Below are 25,222 nucleotides of genomic sequence, written 5' to 3'. Positions count from 1 at the left end.
ATGGCCTTCAGGGTTAGGGGTTGGGGCTTAGCGATTCTTTACAGGATAGCTGCAGGTTTTAACCATTTAAGTATTTTTAGTACCGTTTAAATACAATTTAGAACACAATTTAACACTGATTTCATGGCGCAAAAGGCATATAGGTCAAGGTACTGCACACATAAAGCAGTTTTCTGCTGCAGGTCTTACCCATTAATCCTACTGTGGGCCAGTCTGCCAGACGTCAATGTATTTACATATTCCCATGGCTACAAGCTAGCTAACAATCTTATAAGCTAACTGTCAGTTTATCCCAGCGTGATTGCTTGCCTGACAACATAAGTATCATGCAAACGCGTGGAATTATCCTGCCAGTGCAGAAATCGACCCAACATTTATGGGTTGGAGATTTCATTTCTACTTTTTCTCTCCTAACAAAAAATAAATAAATAATTCTTAATGCCTTTTAAAGCCTGAAATCCCAACATTTTAAATGCAATACTTTTGAAAGGTAACATATCATACCACCAGGTGAGCGACGTTTGCTACAGTCCACTGGGTGGGCTGGTAGACTGATCTATCCAGCACACATCTAGGTGGACACGCCCACTTGTGATGTCAGAAGAGGCAGATTTTCAAAATGACTTGTTTCGGCCGTTCACATCGGCCGTTCACATCGCACCGGGTAGCATAAAACCGCGGCATTTAAAAGTGTCGAGCACCGGATGATTCACTCACTTGCTGAAGTTGGCCAGGTTCTGGATGACCTTGGCGATGAGGGTGAGGGTGCGCGAGGTGCGCTCGGCGGGGTACTCCTGTGTGAGGTTGAACAGCGACGGCGACATGATGGCGGGGCACATGAAGCGCAGGAACAGCGAGGAGCTGATGAGCGTGTCGGCCAGGTCCTCACGGCCGCGCTCGGCGCAGCGCGCCCGCCACGACGCAAACACCTCCTTCAGCTCCCGCGGGAATATGCTGCGAACCGGGAGAGAGCAGGAGAGTGGGATGAAGAACCGGGAGAGACCAGGAGAGTGGGATGAAGAACAGGGAGAGACCAGGAGAGTGGGATGATCAACCGGGAGAGACCAGGAGAGTGGGATGAAGAACAGGGAGAGACCAGGAGAGTGTGATGAAGAACAGGGAGAGACCAGGAGAGTGGGATGAAGAACCGGGAGAGACCAGGAGAGTGGGATGAAGAACAGGGAGAGACCAGGAGAGTGGGATGAAGAACAGGGAGAGACCAGGAGAGTGGGATGATCAACCGGGAGAGACCAGGAGAGTGGGATGAAGAACAGGGAGAGACCAGGAGAGTGGGATGATCAACCGGGAGAGACCAGGAGAGTGGGATGAAGAACCGGGAGAGACCAGGAGAGTGGGATGAAGAACCGGGAGAGACCAGGAGAGTGGGATGAAGAACCGGGAGAGACCAGGAGAGTGGGATGAAGAACCGGGAGAGACCAGGAGAGTGGGATGAAGAACCGGGAGAGACCAGGAGAGTGGGATGAAGAACAGGGAAAGACCAGGAGAGTGGGATGAAGAACCGGGAGAGACCAGGAGAGTGGGATGAAGAGTAGTGCTTGACGATTCATCTAATTCAAACCGACATCGCAATGCAATCTAACCCGATTTTTAAATCGCAAATCGCCGCGAGGGGGATGATTTGTTACTGTAGCTGACTTGAGATCAGTAAGATTCGTATTTATTCTTCTTTTACAATTCAATAGTTAAATAAAGATGTTATAATATCAATGAATGTATCAACAAATCTCAACACATAGTCCTGGCCTAGAGGAAAGAGCAGTTTATATGTTGACTGCTTCGAAATGTTGTGTTGGTCATATTATACAATGATTTATTGCTTGTTTAGTGAATAATACAGAACATAAAGAACTTTAAAAAGAGAAATCGCATGCTAAATCGCAATCGCAATATTGGTCGAAATAATCACAGTTTGATTATTTTCCCAAACCGCCTTAATGAAGAGCCAGGAGTGGGCCCGGTTCAGGAGAAGCCCAGGGTGGACTCAATTTACGAATGCCATGACGACAACCGTTTTTCAGAACAGTTCATGCATTTTCAGTCTGCAACTGAAAAGACGTATACTGCCAAAAGTCACAGGCATGCATTCATAATTAAAACATAATTATATTAATTAGGGGCCAGCCAATGCCTGCCCACTGTGTCCCCCGCTGCGACACAAAAGGGGGGGTCGTGACCCTCTGTTTAAAAATAGAACCATTAAGCTATAGAACACGCAGAACATGGCGGCCCCGGACCACTAACCAGAGGGAGTTGATGACCTTGCAGAGAGCCAGCTCGCAGCACATCCGCAGGTTGGCTTGGTGGTCCGCCAGCACGGACGGGGGGACGCGCATGGGGTCCACCTCGCAGTTCTCCTCAGACTCGTACAGAGCTCGGATGAAATCGCCTGCCAGGGACACACCGCAGAGACACACACACACACACACACGTGCGCAAGCACACATGCAGAGACACACAAACATACACAGACACACACACACACACAGACACCGCAGAGAGACACACACACACACACAGGCACCCAAGTACAGAGACACACACACACAATCAGAGAGAGAAACACACACACACACACACACACGTAAGCAAGCACGCACGCAGAAACACACAAACACACACAGACATCGCAGAGACACACACAGACACACAAGCACAGCCACACACACACACACACACGTATAGAGACACACACACACACATGCAGACAGAGAAACACACACGCACACACACGTATGCAAGCACACATGCAGAAGCACACAATCGTACACAGACACACACACACACACACAGAAACCGCAGAGACACACACAGACACACAGACACACAAGCACAGCCACACAAACGCACACACACACACACACACACACCGTTGACGTTCTTGTGATGCATTCAGCCTCCGTGTCGAATATAGAACGTTAATATCTCCATGAAAATATTACGGAGCCGAACCCGTGAAATGTGTGTGTCGAAAGTTGATGAGATTTGGTATCTCGACACCGCACAGTCTGGGGTTTTCATCCCGTCAGTGAAAGGGTTGAAGTCACCCGGTGAATAAATATAACTGTTTGAAATCAATTCCGAGCGAGGACAATAAAAAAGTCGTAGTCACCGTGAGATTAGATGAAGTGAAGCTGGGGGTAAAACCAAGTGGCCACGACCGTGACCGCATTTTATTAACCGAAGAATCACTTTTATTAAATAGAACTTCGGCGTCATCATTCCACAAAATGAGGTTAGTAATGAGCAGACCTCCCTGTGTGGAGTCATGTATTCAACGCACGGAACAGCTGGCGGCTGAACCCGCTACTGAACCCGCTACTGTACCCGCTACTGTACCCGAGGACATCAGACAATCTTAACCCCACCCGGTGTCCAAGAATATCGGACCATTTGCTCCACTGGAATAAAACAGAGTACACTCAAATACACGCAATTAATTAAAAGTGGACAACAAGGGAATTACATGAGATTGGTTCCCCTCAAATCGTGAGCAGAAGAGAGTGTTACACTAATAGAACCAGTGTAACGGCCTCTTACGACACATGCCTCTGGGCTAGCTCTTAGATTATAAGTATATTCCAGCGATATTCGAGTGGCTGTTGGGGTGGGGGGGCTACTGCTGCATGGCCCTGGAGGGGCTTTGGGAGGAGGGAGTGCGTTCAGTGAGTGCATGGAGGAAGTGTTCTCAGAAAGTGTCTATGCAAAGCACCACAGACGCTTTACCTTATTCCCTAATGCTTTTCCACACAGGAGGAGACACTGATGATAATGAAGATGATGAGGAGGAGGAGGAGGAGGAGGAGGAGGAGGAGGATGATAGCGATGCTGATGATGCTGACGATGATGATGATGATGATGACGGCAGTGCTGATGATGCTTACGATAAGGATGATCAGGATGATGTTGACGATGAGGATGATGATGATGGGGATGCTGACGACGATGAAGACGATGAGGCGAGTGTGTGCAGGGTCCATGCGCCCTCCGGTTTACCTATAGCGTCTTTGAGGTATCGGTGTCCTATCAGCTTCAGGTACTCCTCCACAGCCTTGGTGGCCAGGGTGTTCTCCCTGAAGATCAGGTGCTCCCGGTCCATGAAGCGGTCCACCTCACACATCGCCATGTCTGACAGGAACTCCTGGGGAGGGGAGGGAGAGGAGGGGGAGAGGAGAGGAGAGGGAGTGGGAGAGGAGGGGGAGAGGAGGGGGAGAGGGAGAGGGAGAGGGAGAGGAGAGGAGAGGAGAGGAGAGGGAGTGGGAGAGGAGAGGAGAGGGAGAGTAGAAGGATTAGGGGGAGGAGAGATGGATTAGAGTGAGGAGGGAGGGAGGAGAGGGATTAGAGGGAGGAGAGAGTGAGAGGGAGGAGATAGGGGAGGAAGGAGAGGGATTAGACGGAGGAGAGAGGGAGAGGAAGGAGGGGGAGGAGGGAGGAGAGGTGGGAGGGAGGGAGGAGTGAGGGAGAGGGAGGAGGAGAGCAGAGTGGAGAGGGATAAGAGGGAGAGGGAGGAGAGGGGTAGGAGTGAGGCCATTGAGGAGAGAGGGGAGGAAGGAGAGGGGGAGGAAGGGGAGGGAGCAGAGGGATTTTAGGGAGGAGAGAGGAAGGAGTGAAGAGATTGAGGAGGGGGAGCAGGAGGAGAGAGGAGTGAGGGAGAGGGGGGAGAGAGAGGAAAGGGAGGGAGGAGAGAAGAGAGGGAGGAGAGAGAGGAGAGAAATTAGGAAGGAGGCGGCGGCAGTGAGGAGAGGGAAGGTGTTCCTGTTGTCTCTCATTTGACCTTTTCGGGTACAGTCTGTACCGTGGAAATATCCGGGGTGGCATCGAAACAACAGGATGAATAAGATATAAGACTCCCTCCAGGACATTGGGGGTTTGAAACGCTTGAAAGAACTGTCAAATGTGATTTGGACAGAACTGAAAGACTGACTGACAGACAGATATATATATATATATATATATATATATATATATATATATATATATATATATATATATATGCCTGTCAGTCAGTCTTTCGGTTCTGTTCAAATCACATCACAAAGACAGTTACAAAGACAGACAGAAAGACAGATACAGATAACGAGTTAGACAGACAGTTAGATAGTGAGACAGATAGACGGATACAGAAAATATTTTAACAGACAGAGATACAGATATATAAACCGACTGAAATATAATACAGACAAATAGACGGACACAAACAGACAAGCAAACAGAGAGACGGAAAGACAGATTGATGCACACTGTCAGCAGCCGTTGTGTGCTACATTTCCCTCCCGACGACCCCTCTGGCCACGTGACCTCCCCCTCACCTTGGTCTTGCCCGTGCTCTGCAGGATGTGCACGAGGGCGAACGCCACCTCCTCCTTGCTCTTGACACTGAGCAGCGGCTCCAGCACGGCGCACAGCGTGCGGTAGTTGTTGGTGACGTACTCTGCAAACTCCTTGTACAGCTCTATGGGCAGGATGCTCATGGTCTGGTAGCGCGACTTGACGCGCAGCGAGGCGTTGATCACCTTGCCGCTGCCCACGCCCCCGCTCTTGGCCAGCACGCTGGACTGGATGACCGGGTACCACTGCTCCACAAAGTGGCGGCCGGTGATGCTGGAGATGGGGATGCTGACGAGCCCCAGGTAGGTGCTCTTCTCCTGGGAGGGGGGGGGAGAGGAGGAGAGGGCGTGAGGAGGGCATCATGGGGGTTTCAAGGACTTTAGAGTGGGAGTGGGGAGAATATGGGGTTTGAGGAGATCGTTTGGGGCAGGATGCACCATAAATGGGCGTGGTCACGTGGAACCAACATTTTCTACAGAAAATCTGTGTGTGTATGTTCTGTGTTTGTTCATTTTTTTTGCATATATATATATATATATGTATATATATAATACCCTGATATTCAGCTTACCGACATTGTGAGGTTACTGTTTGATACAGAAGGAACCCTACCAAGAAAGATGCCAGTTCAATCAAAAGTTATTCAATAAATCATAGTGGGGGGACATTGTAAAGAAAACCTTTGGTACCGTCCATCCCCTTACAAAAATTGCCCACAATACAAAGCCAGCCTCAAGAGGAATAATACATCAAATTCATTTTGTTGTGGCGACAATTGGGTCAGGAGGTAGAGCGGGTTGGCTGGCAACCATAAACCTGGTTATCAGGTTGCTAGTTTGAGTGTCAAGGTGTCCCCGAGCAAGACACCTCACCCTAACTGCTCCCGACGAGCTGAGTGTCACCTGGCCCAGCTGACTCTGCCGTCGGTGTGTGAATGTGTGCATGAATGAATGAACGTTACGCAATATTGTAAGGCGCTTTGATTGGCCTCTGGTTGGAAAAGCGCTTTATAAAAGGCAGTCCATTTACCATTTAATTTCTTAATAAAAACGAAAAATCATTACAGGGTTTCCCACAGAAAATGTGTTACCTTAGGTGGAGGGGTTTGCCGTCTGACCGGGAGAGGGGGGGGTGGCTGTCTGACGGGGGCTTGTTTGTGCAATAGACAACAGATTTTGTACTACATTCAACAATTATTTATTAAACTTACACAATGATCACAGTCACTGCTTATTGCTGAGCTGACATCGAGCACCGCCACAGGCTAACCTTCGCGGTTTAAAAATAACAATTCAAGGGCCCTTTGGTAATTGCACTCTTTTAAAGGTGGACCATTTATGCTTATTTTCATTCAGGCCGTCAGACCGCAAGTCTGTGTTGATCTATACGCAGAGAGTGAATGAAGTTTAGATTATTTTATACTTTTGTATAACATATTTTTTTAAAAATAGGCGGCCACCCGAGCTGTAATGTGCTGTAGGAGACCCACCACAAATTTGCAAATCTCTAATTCAGGGATGGGCAACTGGCGGTCCGCATCCTCATTCAGTCAGGCCCGCACATAATTAAAATAAATTAAAAAAATAATAATAATAATAATAATAATATTGATCGAGTTACAGAAAACTCGGTCAAGAAAGATGAGAAGAATTCATAGAATTCAAAGGCAAACCCATGCGTCTAGTTTGCTTAGAAACGATATCAGTCATTAAAGATATCCACTTAAGTCGCCACCAACTACTACAACTGTAATGAATAGCATGCTTGTTGGGTTTGAGTTCATCGAGTGTTGCACTCAATGTTGGGCCACTGTTTTTCAGTTTTGTGACATCATTGAATGATGATGTATGTGAGCCCTTTGCACTGATAAAAATACTACCCATTCATGTGGCTGTTTGAGCATGGAAAACATGAAATGAATGTATGTTGGTTCAATTAAAACACCGTACATAGATTATGTTTCAGGAAGATTTTTTAGTAAGTGGCCATCCTCAAAATGCACCAGAATACAGGAAATCATATCTACCAAATACAAAATTGTCTAGCTTCTCTCAGCTCACGTTTAGTTGAGGTGTGCAGTCATGTGGCCCTCTGATGGTTGTGATGAAAAATGTGGCCCTCTTTATCATGAAAGTTGCCCATCCCTGCTCTAATTCAACCAATCCCACCCCTCAGCCCCCCGGCCCGTACCTTGCGTCTCTTCTTATCCGTCTCCTTGTAGAGGTGGAAGCGGAGGCTGCGGATGGTGGGCAGGTTGTTGAACTCAAAGTGCTCGCCCCAGAACACGGTGTCCGTGCGGGGCTTGCTGGTGGTGCGGGCGTACAGCATGTCGTCCAGACACAGCTCGCAGTAGTAGCGCTTCTTGGTGGGCAGGTCGCGCGCCTCGATGATCCACAGCTTCAGCACGTTCTCCACCCGCCGGCTGTTGTCCTGGGGTGGGGAGAGAGAGGGAGGGAGGGGGATAGAGAGAGGGAGGGAGGGAGGGGGATAGAGAGAGGGAGGGAGATAAAAGAGAGACAGAGACAGAAAGACAGAGACAGAGAGAGAGAGAGAGAGAGAGAGAGAGAGAGAGAGAGAGAGAGAGAGAGAGAGACAGAGACAGGGACGGAGACAGAGAGAGAATTTGAGACTTTTGGTTTCTTTTCTTCCTGAATTTGTCTCACAGGGTGAGTTAAAACGAATCTCATTGTTCATCTTAAGTGGAGGTCTTTTTTTCTTTTTCTCAGCATTTTCTTCAGCATTTTGTATTTTCTTCAGCATCCCTGCATAACACATAATTTTTATTTAATTTTTTTCTAACCCCATTTTTTTTTTACAGCTGCTAGATAAGATTCAAGAGCTATCCTTTGAGAATGTTGACTGCGTCTGCCTCTTTATGAGACCATCTCGATTAAGGACCACTCCCGGGTGATTTATAACCAATCAGGACATCTCTCACCTGATGGGTTCCAGGAATTAATCTTGCTGTAGGGAGGGAGGGACTAGAGAAGGAGGGGGATGTTGTTTTAGCTACAGCTGCTTTAAGGTTGCTAACTTTGGTTGTTTATGACATTACCAATAAACCTGACACTTGAAACATTTCTCTGACAAGAAAAAAAATTCTCAAGTCTGACAAAAAAAATAAAAGCACTACATTCCGATTAAACCATCGTGAACGAAGGACGAAGAACAATCACCTTGTTGGGCCGAACCGCTCGCTGCAGATTCTCGATCCACTTGTCTCTCTCCGAGGCCGACCGGCAGGCGAAACATTTTGTCCCAGAGTTGGTGGTGACCTGAGGACAGACACGACGGACCATGAAACAGCTTCCTCACATCCAGCCTGAGGACCACCGCCTCCGGCCCAACACACTGCTCCCCCAACGGGCTGTGCAGACAATGTTTATGCATTTTAAAACTTAAGCTTTGGGCTAATCCTGGAGATGAACTTTAATTCTGGAGACAGAGAAAATAATTTGCATTATTCAACTCCTATTATGAAAATACCGCATGCACTTAAGAAGACGGAAGCGAGACCTTTGAATCCGAGGACAATTAAAACAGGATTAATCATGTAAAATATGATGTGTTAAATAGGTTGGAAAAATAATTTGTAAGTTGTTTGTTGTTAATTATATCTAGATGAAAAGTGGTACCTTCATGGGGGTTTATTTTCAAACCTGAAATAATTTTCACAGCTTGGCCTAACGTCATCGGAATAAGACGGAATAATAAAGTCAATATAAATAAACACATGATGAATAAAAGACTCATCATGTGAAAGTGAAAAACGAAAGTAAAAATGACAAATGAATACCTTAATGCCTGCAGAAATAAATAAATGAACAAATAAACAAATAGAAAAAACAAATCAATGCATCAATTAATAAACACAAACACAATCATATAATAAATGCATTCAGGAGCTCATAAAGCTCTGTAATGAACTCTAGGGGCCGTGGGGGCCGTGGGGGCCCACCTCGAAGCAGTACTCCTGGCCCAGGATGCTGGAGTGGACGGGCTTGATGACGGCCTCCTCGTCCAGGACCAGGTCCAGAGCCTCGGCCGCGCTGCTGGGGGACAGCAGCGACTCGTGGGAGTGGGACTCCTTGAAGCTCTGCATCAGGCGGGTCCTGGGGGGGGGGGGGCATAGGGACAGGGTGAGGGACGTTACAGTGCGGTGGGGGAAGAGATCGGTTCCAACTCACAACCTCCTTCCCTTCTCTCCCCTCCCTCCTTTTAAATATTCCTAGTCTTATATACCTATTTCTGTTTTTTAGCTACCTAATTTTATCCTATTTAATCATTGTAGAATTTTTTTAGTATTTTAATTTCTTTTATATTAAATTATTTTATTCTGTGTTCACTCAGATAAGCGCCTGAGTATTTAGAAAAGCACTATATAAGTTGAATTTATTATTAAGGCTTCACTGTATTATTAAGGCTTCACTTCAGAAGGAACTGATGATGGAGTCTGACTTTTGGTTTTAAGATGTCATGAAGGAGCAGGTAGGGGTAACGGCGTCTTGCTCATGGAGGCTGACAGGTAGCCCGGGAAACCAGTACCTTTCAGCTGGGAGTCAAACACCCCGACTCATGCCTGCGTATCTCCCCCAGTTCCCTCCCTTCCCTCCCCTCGCTCAAGGCTCTGCTCTCATTGTGAGACGTCTCGGTACTATTTCACCATTCTCTCTAGTAGTTTAGCATTTAGCCTTTGCTTTTACACAGAACTGCGGATAGATTGAAGAGATTAAGGGATGTGAACTCAAAACCTTTCAACAGGGAGACGAACGCCATCAGACGTGTCATGGAGACGCCAAGCACTTGGATCTGATTATGACATGTCTTTTACCACTCAAGTCGTTTAGCAAAATGCTTTTATCCTATAGCCACTCTCTTTTGAAGGGTCTGAGGACATTTTGCTCAAGACGGCATCGAGGAGTGCAGCAGATGTCGGGCTTTGCACCAAGGCTCCTCAACATGTGAGTGCCATAACTCCCAGTTGGAAGACCGGGGGATATCAAGCCACTCATTAGGCTTGACTTTATCCCGGCACTCGGCGATCCCATGTCCGTTTGCAGGGAGAGTGTGAGGAGCTACTGATCTGCATTCGGGTGTCTTCTGGGGGTGTTCAGCTGCCGGAGATGGTGAGCACAGCGATGTGTTAAATATAATACTTCTCAGGGTAGCATTATCCCTCTCTGTGCTTGTCTAAAACACGCATACTTAAAATGTGCGTGGGTTGCGTGTGAGCAAGCAGACCGGACGCGTTCTGAATCTTTGTATGGCTGCTGTCTTCGTCAACACTAATCCCATTTAGATCATACATAAGGGTAAGCTGGGAACATATATGGACCTTTAGGTATTTGGGGGGGAAAAAAGCCTCCCTGATCCAGCCTATATATTTAGAGAACAAAGATGTTTCCTTGACTGCCTTTTTTGTTTGTGTTTTATTTTAACTAATCAATCCTGGATTCGGTGAGACGCTAAGAAAGAGAGTGTCACGTCGAAAAGTAAACGTGGAGATTTCAGTGTGAGCCGACATCAACAAGCTGCTGGTTTGATAAGAGAGAATCGTCATTAACTCGAGTGATACTCATCGCACACAGGACCCTGAGGAAGGAAGCGCCTCTGCAGTGCCAACAATACAAAAACAAAAACGGGATTATAATCATGAACGAAATAATGTAAAATTATTACAAAAAAAAACTCTTACCTTTCCTGGTCCGCGCTGCGGAAGCGGGGTAGAATCATCTGTCGGAAGCTGCTGGTCCGGTCCAGTTTGGGCTGGCTCTTGGCTCTCTTGATGGAGCCCTTCAGGCGTCGGTTAAGGAAGCTCTGGTAAGACGCGACGGGCGGGAGAGAGGAAGACAAACCGGCCATGAGATCACACCCGTCTGAGGTGGCCAAAAGGAGAGGTGAGAGGAGTGGCTGCGCGTGTGTATTCATGGGCTATGTGGGTGCCGGTTACTAAGGCACTGAAGACGCCCGCAAACGCCCGTGGTGTTCTCACTGCCTGTCTGAAGGGTTGTGGCGTGGCGTTGGGAGGGGTTTCCATGCTGGACACTCTTGCAGGGGACAAATCCTGCCCGGTCAGGTTGGTCTGGGGGGGTTGGAGAAGGGAAGGTGTAGCAGGGTAGGGTTGGAGGGGGGGGGGGGGGGGGCAGACACACAGAGCAGCAGCCATCAACACACAGGGAAACAGTGATTGGGAAAACGATTTTCTGGATTCCATGACTTGATTCAAACCAATAATAATCCTTGAAGTGATCACTTAGCAACCCTACGTCATGATCTTAAAGCCATTATCGACCTTTAAGCTTAGGCTGGGGGTGGGGGGGTCGGCGGGAATCAATCAATGTCGACACGGCAGTCGTCCAATGAGAGCAGACCAGCGGCCTTTGAAGTGTTAAAGGACTTTGAAGCCTCTTCCGGTCGGCCCTGCTGCTTCATCATTAGGAGCCCGACAGCTGCTGTTGGTAGGGTACCAGCAACGCACACACACACACACGCATGGGGACAAACACGCACACACACACACAGGGATACACACATGGACAGACGAACGCAGCCTATAGAAGGCACACACACAGAAACACACGCACATGCACGCGAACAAACGCACACGGACACACAAACACACACACGCACACGAACAAACGCACACACATACACACACACACAGACAGACACACACGCAAACACACTTCTGCTGAAGCTATGTTAATCCGTGAAGAAGTCAGCCAGGCCTGACTTTGTATTCTATTGTAAGGTAAATATGAATCTATGCACTGATACTTAGATAAAAAGCGTCCACCAAATGGCATATACCGATATTATCTATAGCTTATCTTGAACCCAAGTTTGGGTCTGAGGAGTGAACTGTTTTTCAATCCAATCAACACATAAACAACATATGCCCGTCATGTCTATGCGTGCCAATGAACGCGTGCACATTGCACTCTTCTGATCGGTACTAGGTTGATCGGGGCTACGAATAATCAGGTGGTCGGTCTGTACATACAAAGAAAGGACCTTTATGACACATTTCAAACCAAATACCAAATGCATCATCAGATATCAACGGCCCACTGTAAGCCTGTAATCTACCGGGGCGCTGCGTGTTTCAGACTTCGCAGAGGTTAGGAGACAACGCCCCTAATGTTACACTCCGGTAGTGTTACTGACACCCACGTTGAGAACAACACCTGCATGACCCACCTGTACGACTGGGTGATTGATGACCTTTAACTTTAAGGTTAGAGGATGACGCATGTTGGATTTATTAGCACAAACTCAAAAGAAACAGACAACATAAATGTGTTTTGACGGGGTGATTCACAAGCAGGTGCAGCACTACACACACACACACACACACACACACGCACACACACACACACACACACACACTATTCATTACCCAGAGACTAGACTAAATTGAAAACGATACTTAGCGAAAGTAGCCGAGAATAAAACATCTTCTGTTTAATATTTTATGGCAAAAACCGGGAACGAAAAACGTTGACGAGCAAATGATTTAGCTGGAGGCTGTTAGTTGGACAGACAGTTTTGTCTGTGTGTTTTAGTCTGGAAGATAAATGGAGACCATGGGTCAGGCAATTCACACATTAAGTGGGAGGGCCAATCAGAGCATGAGATGGAAAAGGGAGGCGGGGAGAGATGTCACCCCCAGCGACCCCATTGGCTGCAATTGAATCAATGTCCTCAGTAGAGAGCAGTAAAAGACTAAATGATGTTGCAGCTTCAGCATAAGACAACATAGTCTCATATATTATATTAGTACAAAACACTGCATAATATTTAGCCTCTTGTGGTATGCCAGCCTAGATTTTTTAAGCTTTCTTTTTACCCCCCATCTTTTCAATATTCCATCAATGCTTAAACTCTTAAACATTTTCATATTATCTTGTTTTTCTATCTCTTTTTTTTTTACTTAATTAAATCAGTTCTGCTATTACTGGATGTTTTTATTACGGGATTTTATCTGTGATTTCAACCAGCTGTTAGTCATAGCTACATTCACATTCTCATGCACTTATCATCAAGCACATGCGCTCATAGAAAGCCACTTATGTAGAATAAGTTAACAGATATAGGAGAGCGATCAACATAAACACCCTCAAATGGAACCAAAACAGCTACAAACATTTAAATAATACGACTGCAATATAAAAAAAATGGCCCAGCTATGCTCAACTGCATAGCATGTTGTTAGCCTCATAGCATAATTGCTTGAGTCATATTTCAATATTCATCTTGAATTAAACTTCAGAGATTTCAGAAATAGATGACTTAGGCAGGTAGTGATCATGGAAAGTAAAAAGCACTCTGATTGGCTTAGTATATAGCCAATGAGGCACAGCGAATCAGCAGCGTTAGGAAAGTAGAGTTAGCTTAGCTATCACAACTTTGCAAAAATATTACTATGGTAATAATTATGCTACGAGACTAACAATGCTAATCTTCTCCTCAAACCAGAGCAAGGCTAGACAGGGGGCACGTTCGGAGCAGCTGTTTGGAGCAACCAGGGCACAGAGGATCACACCACAGCTAATTAAGGTGCTAAACTGTTAACTGGCAGATGCTGAGATTATTCGCCATCTCATTCACTAATTCCCCACCCCACCTAAACCACTTGTTGTTGTGACGAATATAGCTATAGATTCTCATGCAAAATGAGCACCTAACCTCGATGCGATTTCCTGGATAAATGAAAGGTTAAAGGGGTGGTATTATGCTACCAGGTGTGAGTGGGGTGGCAATTAGAAGACTTTTCCTGCGTTTTAGTGTCATCACAAGTGGGCGTGTCCACCTAGATGCACACTGGATAGATCAGCCTACCAGCCTACCCAGTGGACTGTAGCAAATGTTGCTTATCTATCCATCAGTAACCTCTTTTAAATCACTTCTTGAAACACATTTTTATAGACTTGCTTTTACATGATACCGTCTGTTTATTCTTTCTATTCTCTTCCTAAATGTCTTCCTAAATGTCTTATGTCAAAGCATTTTGTAAACCATTGTTTTTAAAGGTGCTATATAAATAAAGATATTATTATTATTATCATACATCCTTGAGGACACTCCCACTAGTCTTGACAAATGGCTTGTCATGGCTTAAAATATAAAGCACAATCATAATATTGCCCCTTTAAATATAAATTATATATATAAAATTTATTTTATATAAAAATTGCAGTAAAAAAAATTAACTGCTAATGAAAACACAAAGGAATATAAAGTGCAGTCATTAAATCGGTTTCCCTCCTAATTGTCCCTGCGAAGTGGGTATGGATGAACCTTCGCTCCAGTGTCTCAAAAGGCTGCCGTCCGTTGTCCCAGACTCCCACAGAATGCTGGAGTTCATTCTGTTGTGCTTCCCCCTAAGGCCTCGCCACTGAAGACATACTGCCAGGTGGCAGAATGATGCAGCACCAGCAAAATGATGCAGTACAGCACCTACAGTAACAGCATGCATTGAGGGACTAAAACAGTGACACACACACACACACACACACACACACACACCCACACACACACACACTTTAGGGGAAAAACTAAACAAATAAATTAACAGCACCTCTGTTTTGAACGCTATTTTTATCTTCTGTGCTGCGCTTTTTTTTGTCAAAGGGTGGAAATGATTCATTACCCGAATTAGCAAATTTGCTAATCTCTCCCTGTCTCTCTCTCCAGAGAGAGCACTAGGTGGCTGCTGTCGCCCATCACGGCCGGGCTGGGTGGAGCCTGTGAATAGGCTACTCTCCAGCTTCTATTCTGAATCCCGGCTAATTGTTTGGTATCCATGGAAACAACTCTAAAGGCTTGCACTTGAACCGCGGGAAGATGTTGGCACACACACACACACACACACAGGCAAACACACACACACACACACAAACACACAATATGAAGCCGACTGCAAGTCCACCGGGCCGCACACTGCAGAGCCCACAATAACAACACACACACATTAACACACAAACATTAACACGCACACACGATGCAGGGCAATACTTTGACAGATGGGGGGAGGCAGATATATATATATAAATATATGAGAGAGAGAGAGAGAGAGAGAGAGAGAGAGAGAGAGAGAGAGAGAGAGAGAGAGAGAGAGAGAGAGAGAGAGAGAGAGAGAGAGAGAGAGAGAGAGAGAGAGGGAGACAGCAGGAGGGAGAGAGAGTGAGAGAGCACACATTCAGTCTAACCCAACTATATTGTGTTTCTTTACTGCAGGGAAAATCTTCCCCTGGTTAGAGGAATAGGAGGATTTCTGTTTCCTAGGTTTCCTGAGGGGGCTTTGCACGCACGCACACGCACACACACACTCCTCCCAGTCACCGCAGAGACCATGGCCAATCATACGCCGGTATAATAATCTGCAGGTTGTTGTCACAATAGACACACAACACAGATTAACGTTAACAGGTGGGTAACGCGCCGGTCACCTGCATCTCTGGAGGGGATTTTCACTGCATGTCTGCATGGAGCGCACAAACATTCTGTATTCAGAATGTAAATTGATGTCAGGGTGGAGTGTGTGGGTGGCAAAACGCCGCTGGTAGCTAGCAGTGTGTGGAGAGAGAGAGAGAGAGAGAGAGAGAGAGAGAGAGAGAGAGAGAGAGAGAGAGAGAGAGAGAGAGAGAGAGAGAATACAGTGAGTGGGTGTTGGAAAGATATACTTCTATATATATATATATATACATATATATCCATGCACATCACTCTTTCACTCACAAACACAGACACAGCAACTGTTTAAAGTGATGCAACCTTCGCACAGGAGGTGGAATGTGGTCACTGCCAGCAGTCATTGGAGTAGGTCTAGGGGTGCATTCCAATGCCAGAATTCGGATGCATCGGAACGGCAGCGTTATCAAAGTCGACGTCAACCGTCGATGCGCTTCCCGTCAAAACCCCCCGCAGCCAATCACAATGGTTGTACGCGACCGCACGGCAAAGTATCCTCGACACGATTAGTCATGCAGTTGAACTTCTTGGAGAGCAGATTCAGCCAATCGACAGTCGGTACAGCGGGGGAAACATCTGGAGATTTAGCAGGAAGCGCGAGATGAATCACGATAGACGGCCAATCAGAATCCAGCCTTGGTGATGTGTGTTTTTGTATAGCTGGAGGTTCTATGTGGTTGTGTGTAAGAGTCAAGGTCGAAGCAAGTGTAACCCCGTAGGAAAACGTGTTGCATATGACTCACTCACTGGTTAGAAGAATAAAGCAAATCAACTCATGAATGTTAATGTGCAAATGATACGTCACAAAAATGCATCCTCGTCTCACTTGGATGCGTGTTTTTCATTTACCAGCTGTGGCGGGGGACGATTTTTATTTTTATTTTTATGAATAACAAAATCATCTAAGAATATTTTACAAGGGAATTTCAATATATAACAAATCCGCACTCAGTTCTAACTACCAGCTTCCACATGGCCATAATTGCTAAATAAAGCAAATCACTGCTTATTTCCATTATTTCCTTTTCGTTCGGCTGACACAAAAACAAATGCAATATGGCTGCAATATGCATACTTCCAGCCACGTTCCTTATACAGGCTATGACTCGATGCAATCTATTTTCGAGACTCTATACAGACCCAATAACAGAGGAGGGCTGTGCTAATCCACGAGCTTAAGGGATGTTGAGCTATACAGGGCCAGACACACACCTTTCCTCTGTGCCTGGTTCCAAAAGAAAACATCAAGACCCAACCCTGATCACCGATCCATCCAGGAGGGGTTTGTCCGTTAAGTGGCCGTGGTAGAACCTGGGAAGCGCTTCGGGATTCAAGTTTACTTTTAAAATGGCGCTAATGACAATTTTTTTCAGTTGGTGGATTATGCTTCAAAGGATAGATGGCTGACTGACCACTGTTAAGAACGGGACTATCTGTCTCTTTAAAGCTGATGTCTTGGTCAAGGTTGATAGGGGTTATCAATAGGATTTCAGAGCAGAATATTTTAAAGGTGACAGATTATACCACCGGGTGTGAGTGTGATTTGACGTTAGAAGCCGTTTGGAAAATCTGCCTCTTCTGACATCAAATGGGCGTGTCCTCCTAGATGTGTGCTGGAAGATCAGGCTACCCAGTGGACAGTAGCAAACGTGTTTTTTTTTTTGTTTTTTTTTGTTTGTTTGTTTTTTTCAAATAAAGCAGATTTTTGGTGAGGGCTCGTCTGTTGTGTTGAAGGTTGTCCGGTAGCCACTCAGACATGGAGAAGAACGCGACGAGTAGAATATTGATGCAGTGGTGCTTGACGACGGGCGGGTACGGGTGAGGGTGGCCGAGTTGTAGAGGTACAGCTAGTGTGGGCGGTAAGTGAGCAATCGACCGAGGAATAAAGTCACTATTAGACGGGAAATATCATAACCGCTGGGATGGAAAAAGAACTCTCCCTTATTGCTCCCATTTTGCTCCAGAAACCAGTTGGTGGTGGTGGTGGTGGTGGTGGTGATGGTGGTGGTGATGGTGATGGTGGTGTTCCTTTCTTGCAGAGTGCAGCGTTTTCTTTATTGAATCAGAATGCAGGGTGAATTTCCTCTGAGACAAGCCATAGGAACTGTATCTGCCTTTGCTCTTCCTTATCTCCATATTATCCGTCTCTCCCTTTCATTTTGGCTCACCCCTGTCTGTCCCTCTGTCAGTAGGAGACTGCCAAGGGAAGTGCGGCCAGTTACCATGGGAACAAAGTGGTTCTCGTGTCTTTCTGCACATATGTGCTGCTGGGCGTTTAGGAGGGGGGCACTGATGTAGTTAAAACCTTAATAAGAGTAATGTAATAATAATTCACATCATAAAAAATAAAATAATGAATGAAATGTGTCAGCTAAAAGTCCATCCATTATGAGTTGCCGGTGGGTGATTTTAATAAATTAATTTGGTAAATTGTGACTTGTGAAGAATATGCTACAGGGTGTTAGACACTTTGGGAACGGCCAATGCAAGTACATTGATGAAAGGACCCGTCAAATATAACTCCGCTCCATGTCGTCTTTAAAATACGCTCAACTTCAAATAAAACCGGAAACAAAAGGGAGGTGCAAACGCGACCCAAGCTGAGGCTGTGGCCAACGGTTATCTCCACTGAACCACTCCATCATGTAGTGACCATCTACTCGTCGTTTCAGCACAGAGCGGGACAACATAGAGGGTTAAAACAGGCTTCCGGCGGTCGTCCCTGACACGTTCAAGTGTGGTGGGGGGGGGGGGGGGGGGGGTGTGTGTGTGTGTGTATGGGTGTGTGTGTGTGTGTGTGTGTGTGTGCACATGCGCGTGTATGTGTGCGTGTGTGTGCATGTGTTTGTGTGTGCGTGAATGCACGTGTGTATGTGTGTGTGCGTGTGTGCGTGCATGTGTCGGTCGGTGTGAGAGTGGGGGTGCAGGGGGGGGGGGGGGGGGGGGGTCAGTGGGATGGCGGGCCGTGAGAGGGGAGTCGGAGAAAGTGCTGACAGGGGTTTGTTTTTTGCCAAGGTGCTGCTGCTGCCGCCGCCGCCTCGACGGGGACTCCAAAGGTCACGGAGCGGGAGGGAGCGGAGGAGGAGACAGCAAACAGCTTCATCGGCCCCTGGCCGCCAAGCGCTGGCCGTAACCTTCCAGCTGTTCCTCGTCTATACACACACACGTCACACACACACACACACACACACACACACACACACACACACACACACACACACAGAGTACGCCCAGATGTAAACAGGGCTAACACCGCCGCGGTGAATGGAGGGGCTGAGAAAGCGCTGGGGAAGGAAAGTGTTGTTCATTAAAACAGAACAAGAAGGACATCGACTGCGGAAGCCGCTGGATGTTCTCGGTCCAGCCGTATCGATGCATGTATCGATGCAGAGGGATGCGGTGCGCTCGCTGCTATCGAGTCCTTGAGAAGATGTTTTAACCTCTGGGTGTGTTCCCGTGTCTTGAAGAGGTAGGGGTTGGGGGGAGGGAGGGCCTCTTGCTCAAGGATGCGTGTGGACTTTGGGGATCGAACCCTAGTGAGGTGATTAATAGCGTAGCTAGCTGCATTGGAAAACAAGGGCCAGACCGAGTTGGGATTGGGGGATGAGGAAGGACCATTGGGGGGCCGATGGCAGGAAGGTGGGAAGGTAGGAGGGTGGGAACTGGGGAACCAGACGTGTGAGGGAGGATGACGGCGGGATCCCCGGAGGCAGAGGACGTATTCCTCAATGGAATGTAAATAAAAAAAACGTGATGCAACACGATTGAAATGTGCTGAAAACCTATAGATCAACACAAAACGGTGGGTATTAATAGAGTCGTATTTCCCTGACGGGGAGAAAGAGAAACACATAGGTCGCGGAACAAGGGACGTCTGACTCAAAATTCCGGCGTCGCCTGATTTGATTTCCTTTGATATCCGGTGAATAAAACGTCGGAAATTTACTCTTCATCAACGGGTGCCCACGTTGTCAGGAGAGACGGGTGCTCCTACGTGCTGGACAGGAACGTGTCCGTGATGCAGTGGCACGGTGGTGGTCTGTGTCTGTTGCAGAAACTAGAAACTGCAGCGTCTAAACAAAATAATTGCCTCCCACAAGACCGTATGGGGAGGTTAATATTAAGCTGGAGAAGAACACCGGGACACAAGTAAAGGCAAAGGCGCCATTTCAGCCACACTGGGCTCAGCGGACCAGGCGCCATGTCTGCTGACCGCTTTTCCGGCATAGCGACTTTAAAAAGTGAGTTTGGTTTTAACTTGAATTCAAATTAAAAAACGTGAGCCTTGGAGGCAATCGTTCGCCATAACCACGCTTTTATAATTATAATTATACAATACATGCTATTTGATTTGTACTTTCAAACAAAGCGTCTTACAATGTGCATACCTTTACAAGCACCCAATCAACTTTTATACAATTGTATCGATTTTAATTTAGGCATGAATCGTAATGACCTAAATTAATCACTTATAAATTGTAATGCAAACTATCGATAAACAATTCAATGTAGGTGTTTTTCCCCATGGGTATAAACCAATATCTGATACACATGGCATTGCGGGCGGCAGCGATGAAGACTCTCGTATCAAACTCCTACTGCTAGTTGCAGCGGTGATGTGATGTCACAGTGCGAGTGTGACGTCACAGGGTCTACAGATAGAACGTGGGAGGCCTAGTGCAGTGAGCAGGATTGTGGATGTGTAGTGAGTGCAGTGGCAACAGGACCGTAGATGTGTAGTGCGGTGAGCAGGACTGTGGATGTGTAGTGAAGTGACATCAGGACCGGGGATGTGTAGTGAAGTGACATCAGGACCGGGGATGTGTAGTGAAGTGACATCAGGACCGTGGATGTGTAGTGAAGTGACATCAGGACCGGGGATGGGTGGTGCAGTGACAACAGACGCACTTTAATTACGTTGGCGTGGTTTTTGCTATTATTACTTTGTCAACGTGTGCGGTTGTGTTGTGGTAGAAAAGATGCCTGCCAGCTTATAGAACCTGCCCCTCAATGTGTCCAAATATCAACTTCTGCCGCTCCCACTGGGGAAGCGAAATGAGAAGTAGGAAAGATATTGCTTCTGCGAGTGAGCACTGGGTGTCTCGATGTTTGTCGTTCTGTGCATGTGTGTGTGTGCATGTCTTTCTCTCTCTGTGTGTGTGTGTGTGTGTGTGTGTGTGTGTGTGTGTGTGTGTGTGTGTGTGTGTGTGTGTGTGTGTGTGTGTGTGTGTGTGTGTGTGTGTGTGTGTGTGCATGTCTTTCTCTCTGTGTGTGTGTGTGTGTGTGTGTGTGTGTGTGTGTGTGTGTGTGTGTGTGTGTGTGTGTGTGGACTACTGTGATGGAATGTTTAATTACTAAGGGGTGCCCCTGCCCCTTGTGAGACTGGGAATGCCCTCAACCACACACACACACACACGATCTTGTTTGACACTCTTGTGTCTTTCTGTGTGGGTGCGTGTCTGTCTTTCTGTCTCTCTATGTGTGTCCCTCTCTAGGTGTGTGTGTGTGTGTGTGTGTGTGCGTGTGCGTGGGGGGGGGGGGTTACTAGGTGTATGTGAGTCTCTAGTGTATGTGTGTGTGTGTGTGTCTCGCTAGTTGTAGGGGGGTGTGTGTGTGTGTGTGTGTGTGTGTGTGTGTGTCTCTAGTTGTGTATGTGTGCGTTCGCGGAGAGAGATACTCCTGTGATGGAATGATTAAATATTCAGGGGGGTCCCCCTTCCCTTATGCCCCTTGTGCTACTGGGAATGCCCCCCGCCCCCCACCACACACACACACACACACACATCCCCACACACACACACACACACATCCCCACACACACCCCCACATCTCCCATGGATCCTGGACAGCAATAATTGATGGATGCACAGATGTATGGCATTTGTCTTTCTACAGTACAGAAGAAATGATCTCACACACAATCAACACAATATACCACTATGCACCATACATCACACATCCTGTATATGAGCTATAGCTGATAGCTTTTCTGATGCATTGTAGGATAGCAGGATGATACATTAGACGCGATCAGCAATGGCGGGAAGATGAGCAAAATGTCACTCACCCAAAAGTACAGGACTTCCAGATGATGGTCACTTCGGGGAACAACTTGAGTCGGCCTACATCGGGACTCGGTTAGGCAGGGCGATAGACGTCAGCCGTACTTGGGGACGGGGAACGGGATGAGGGTTGCGGTGTTTCCGATTTCCCAGGCTCGATAAGTAGGATCAAATCGGTTTACCTGAGAGAAGGGTTTCAACGGAGAGGATGCAACGTCCCGGTCTCTGAGTGACAGACCTGTATCCTAGGATTCCACGGGGACTGATCGATTCCCTGTGCGGCTATACCTCCACATCATCCCTCAAGCAAAGTGTCCACGCCAGTCTTTGTCCATAGCTTAACAGACTTCCAAGGGTGCTGCTCACATAACGCTCGAGTCCATAACTGAGGAAGAGCGATCATGCCTCGTAGCTATGGCAGCAACTCTCCCGTGTCTCTCCTCCGCCTGCACCTCCCGCATCAACTCTCTGCCGACACACACACAATCCGGCGGGATCTCGGTGCAATTACGCGGGGAAAACGTTGAACAGATCGTATCTTTTAGACGGAGAGCGGTGCTTTTCATGTTCAATCTTTCATTTAACGCAAGGCAGTGTGAGACTCCGCGTCACCATGTGTCGTGTGTTACCTCGGAGTCTCAAGTGGTGGGCAGCCAATTGGGTTTCACCTGACAAGAAGAACAGTTTGATTTGACAGATATAACCTGCTACGCTGGTCCTGTTGTAGGTTTCCACCGCACATCGTGACAAATCGACGCAATGGCGTTTAGATTAGTGCTATACCGATAGTGGATAAATACCCTGGATGTACCCGCTGTGTACGGCGAGGTGGGTTTCCATACGATCCTTGCGCATCGACCCTACGATTCGCCACCAGAGAGCCGCGTCCACCAGCAGAACCATGCCACGCTGGGTATTAAAGCGCGCATATATAGCAGCCCGAACCTCCGGAGTGGCGTCACCAGCGGTCGGTGGCGGCGGTTCGAGCGCGTTCTACTCGCCCCTTGATTGGCGCCGAGGCAGCGACTCCTGGCATGCGTCCGCAGTTCATCCCGCCGCGCGGAGGAGGAGAGGGGACGCAGTCTCTAACGTCCAAATTCATCGCGTAAAATCACCGGAGACGGTCGCCGAGGTCTGTTTACCAGCGCGTTCCTCTCTTGGCCATCGCAGCTCGTTTTTGGGGGGCTATCTGTGGTTGTGTATGGATCTGCGAACAAGACGCTCGGCAGAGCTCGAAGTCGCTCCCTCAAGGGCGGAGATGAGCGTTAAACGGAAACCAACGCCTCCGTACCACGGCACCGTGCACTTCTTATCAGTTTGTCGAGAGCCAAGGAAAAAAAACCTTGCATGGTGGGGGTAAAAAGAGCTATATGGTGATGGTAATCGAGTTCTGATTAGTTTTGAAAAGGCAATTTTATTCATTTGTTTCCAAAAGCCGGCAGCCAGGGCTGTATATAAATCCTGTGTTTTAATGTTACAAATGTGAAATCCCTGAAATTCAGCAAATCAACAAAATTCTGACTCAAAAACATCCTTTCTAGATTCAAAGTATTTTTTGTGCAATCAAATGCAGGTTGGCCTGTGTATTGTTTTTATGCACAAGTTAAATTTCTGCTGCAGAGGCCCATCAAATCACAGCATGAGATTCTCACATTTGGAGAAAAAACAACAACATGGGATTCGGTAGGCCTACTGCAGACCACACAATTAAACAAGAGACTATACCAGATGTTCTGCCTTCTCCATCAATCTCACTCATTCACCCGTTCACTCACTCACAAGCCCATCGCCATGGAAACTGATGAAATAACAGAGGGACTAATAACAGGGGGAGATTAAGCAATGAAACGACCGACATCGCAGAGACTGGTGCAAAACAATGAAGTCAACGATCACACGATGTCATTAAAAAGGTCCGCAATAACTATGTAGAGCGATGTATGATGGAGTAGGCCTACATGGTCAGAGTATAGGCAAGAGAGGGAGAGCGCGAGGGAGAGGGAGATGAAGGGGGGCGGGGGGGGGGTGTACAGCGCAGAGTACAGCACGGACTACACCACCTACACGCATCACCATGGCAACTACCATACTAGAATAAGTGAGGATACAATCACAGTCTTCCCTTCCTGGTCTGAAAGCTGTGGCATTAAACGAGTACATAGTACTGTGTGTGTGTGTGTGTGTGTGTGTGTGTGTGTGTGTGTGTGTGTGTGTGTGTGTGTGTGTGTGTGTGTGTGTGTGTGTGTGTGTGTGTGTGTGTGTGTGTGTGTGTGTGTACACTATACTGAAATGTTTTCAATTACATCATTTGAGAAGGTGGAATATTTAACAATATAAGTTAAATGCAGCCCCAAGGTACTGGCCGTAGTTCCACCTTTTTCCCAATCACCGGGTAAAAAAAATATATGGAGCATAGCTAAATCTGCGGCAAGGCCAAACAACGCCTTCTCTGCGGGGGAGAAAACGAGGAAGCCTTGAGAAGGAACGAGATCCGTCTTCAAGAAGCTCCGCAGGAGTTTAAAAATAAGTCGATGCACAGCGAAATAGGTTCAATGGAAAAGCATTTACAAAATTCGAACAAACAATTCAATAACTCATTTCAAATATTACGTCCGGGCCTCGGGAAGTCTCACATCACAAATTGTTGGTTCTCGTGAACGAGAAGGAATGCAAAAAGATCCTTCAGAGCACTAAAAGGCATTTGGATAAATAAAAAAAACAAGGGTGCTTAGATAATTATGAAAAGCGTAAATGCCAATGACAAGCTTAGCTGTCATTTTGACTAATGAACGAGCCGTCTGAAATCTGCTTAGCTCCGGCGGTTCTCTGCAGGTCTTTTTCGGTTGTTTTTTGCGTCACCCTTGGCTTTATGATGCGCAAGCACATACATCAGCAACTTCAGAAACACCAGCGTTTATTCAGCAGCATTCTGTCTTCACAAACACAACGGCTGGGTAATAAATCCCTGGCCTTCATCACGGCGTGTTGATGTACGTTTTTTGTTTGGTTATTTAATTCCTTTGATGAATGAGGAACAAGCTGTAAACGACAGCCAAGCCAAGCCCAACTAGGAGAGAGAGAAATATGCAGAACCTCTAACAAACCATCCTTTGTGTGTTAAGCGTTTATATTATTGTATACCTCCCTTTCCTAAGAACTGTTAAAAGAATGTGATGATAGAGACAATGACTAAGTAGGATTCAGCCAGACTTGTTTTGTGGTTGTTGTGAAAATGGGCCATAATTAAAATGGATTCTGTTAATTGAAATGTCATTTATTTCAGATTTCTGTCTTCTGACAAAAATATTATTCCATGAGCAATAGCGGGATAAGGGTGCACT

General features: G+C 46.8%; 1 protein-coding gene across 3 annotated transcripts in view; it reads right to left on the bottom strand.

Annotated features, from left to right (window-relative positions):
• The window catches only part of LOC132450944 (ras/Rap GTPase-activating protein SynGAP-like), a 42,669-nt gene extending 18,617 nt beyond the window's left edge, over window positions 1–24,052 (bottom strand). For 2 of the 3 annotated variants that reach the window (XR_009523942.1, XM_060043148.1), the window contains exons 1-8: window positions 11,042–11,428; window positions 9,305–9,458; window positions 8,523–8,621; window positions 7,537–7,776; window positions 5,328–5,663; window positions 4,015–4,159; window positions 2,263–2,407; window positions 718–954 (exon numbers count right to left, since the gene is read on the bottom strand). Coding sequence is in view for 2 of the 3 variants with exons in the window: in XM_060043148.1 (XP_059899131.1) it covers window positions 718–954; window positions 2,263–2,407; window positions 4,015–4,159; window positions 5,328–5,663; window positions 7,537–7,776; window positions 8,523–8,621; window positions 9,305–9,458; window positions 11,042–11,274 (1,589 nt within the window). In the remaining variant the exon portion in view is untranslated. Of the gene's footprint in view, window positions 1–717; window positions 955–2,262; window positions 2,408–4,014; window positions 4,160–5,327; window positions 5,664–7,536; window positions 7,777–8,522; window positions 8,622–9,304; window positions 9,459–11,041; window positions 11,429–21,886 lie in introns of those variants that run through there. The other variant, XM_060043149.1, reaches the window with a different exon arrangement.
• Window positions 24,053–25,222: the final 1,170 nt, after the last annotated feature.

Source organism: Gadus macrocephalus, chromosome 22 (genome assembly GCF_031168955.1).
Source record: "Gadus macrocephalus chromosome 22, ASM3116895v1".
NCBI classification, from domain to species: Eukaryota; Metazoa; Chordata; class Actinopteri; order Gadiformes; family Gadidae; genus Gadus; species Gadus macrocephalus.
This window is presented reverse-complemented; position numbering and strand designations above follow the sequence as displayed.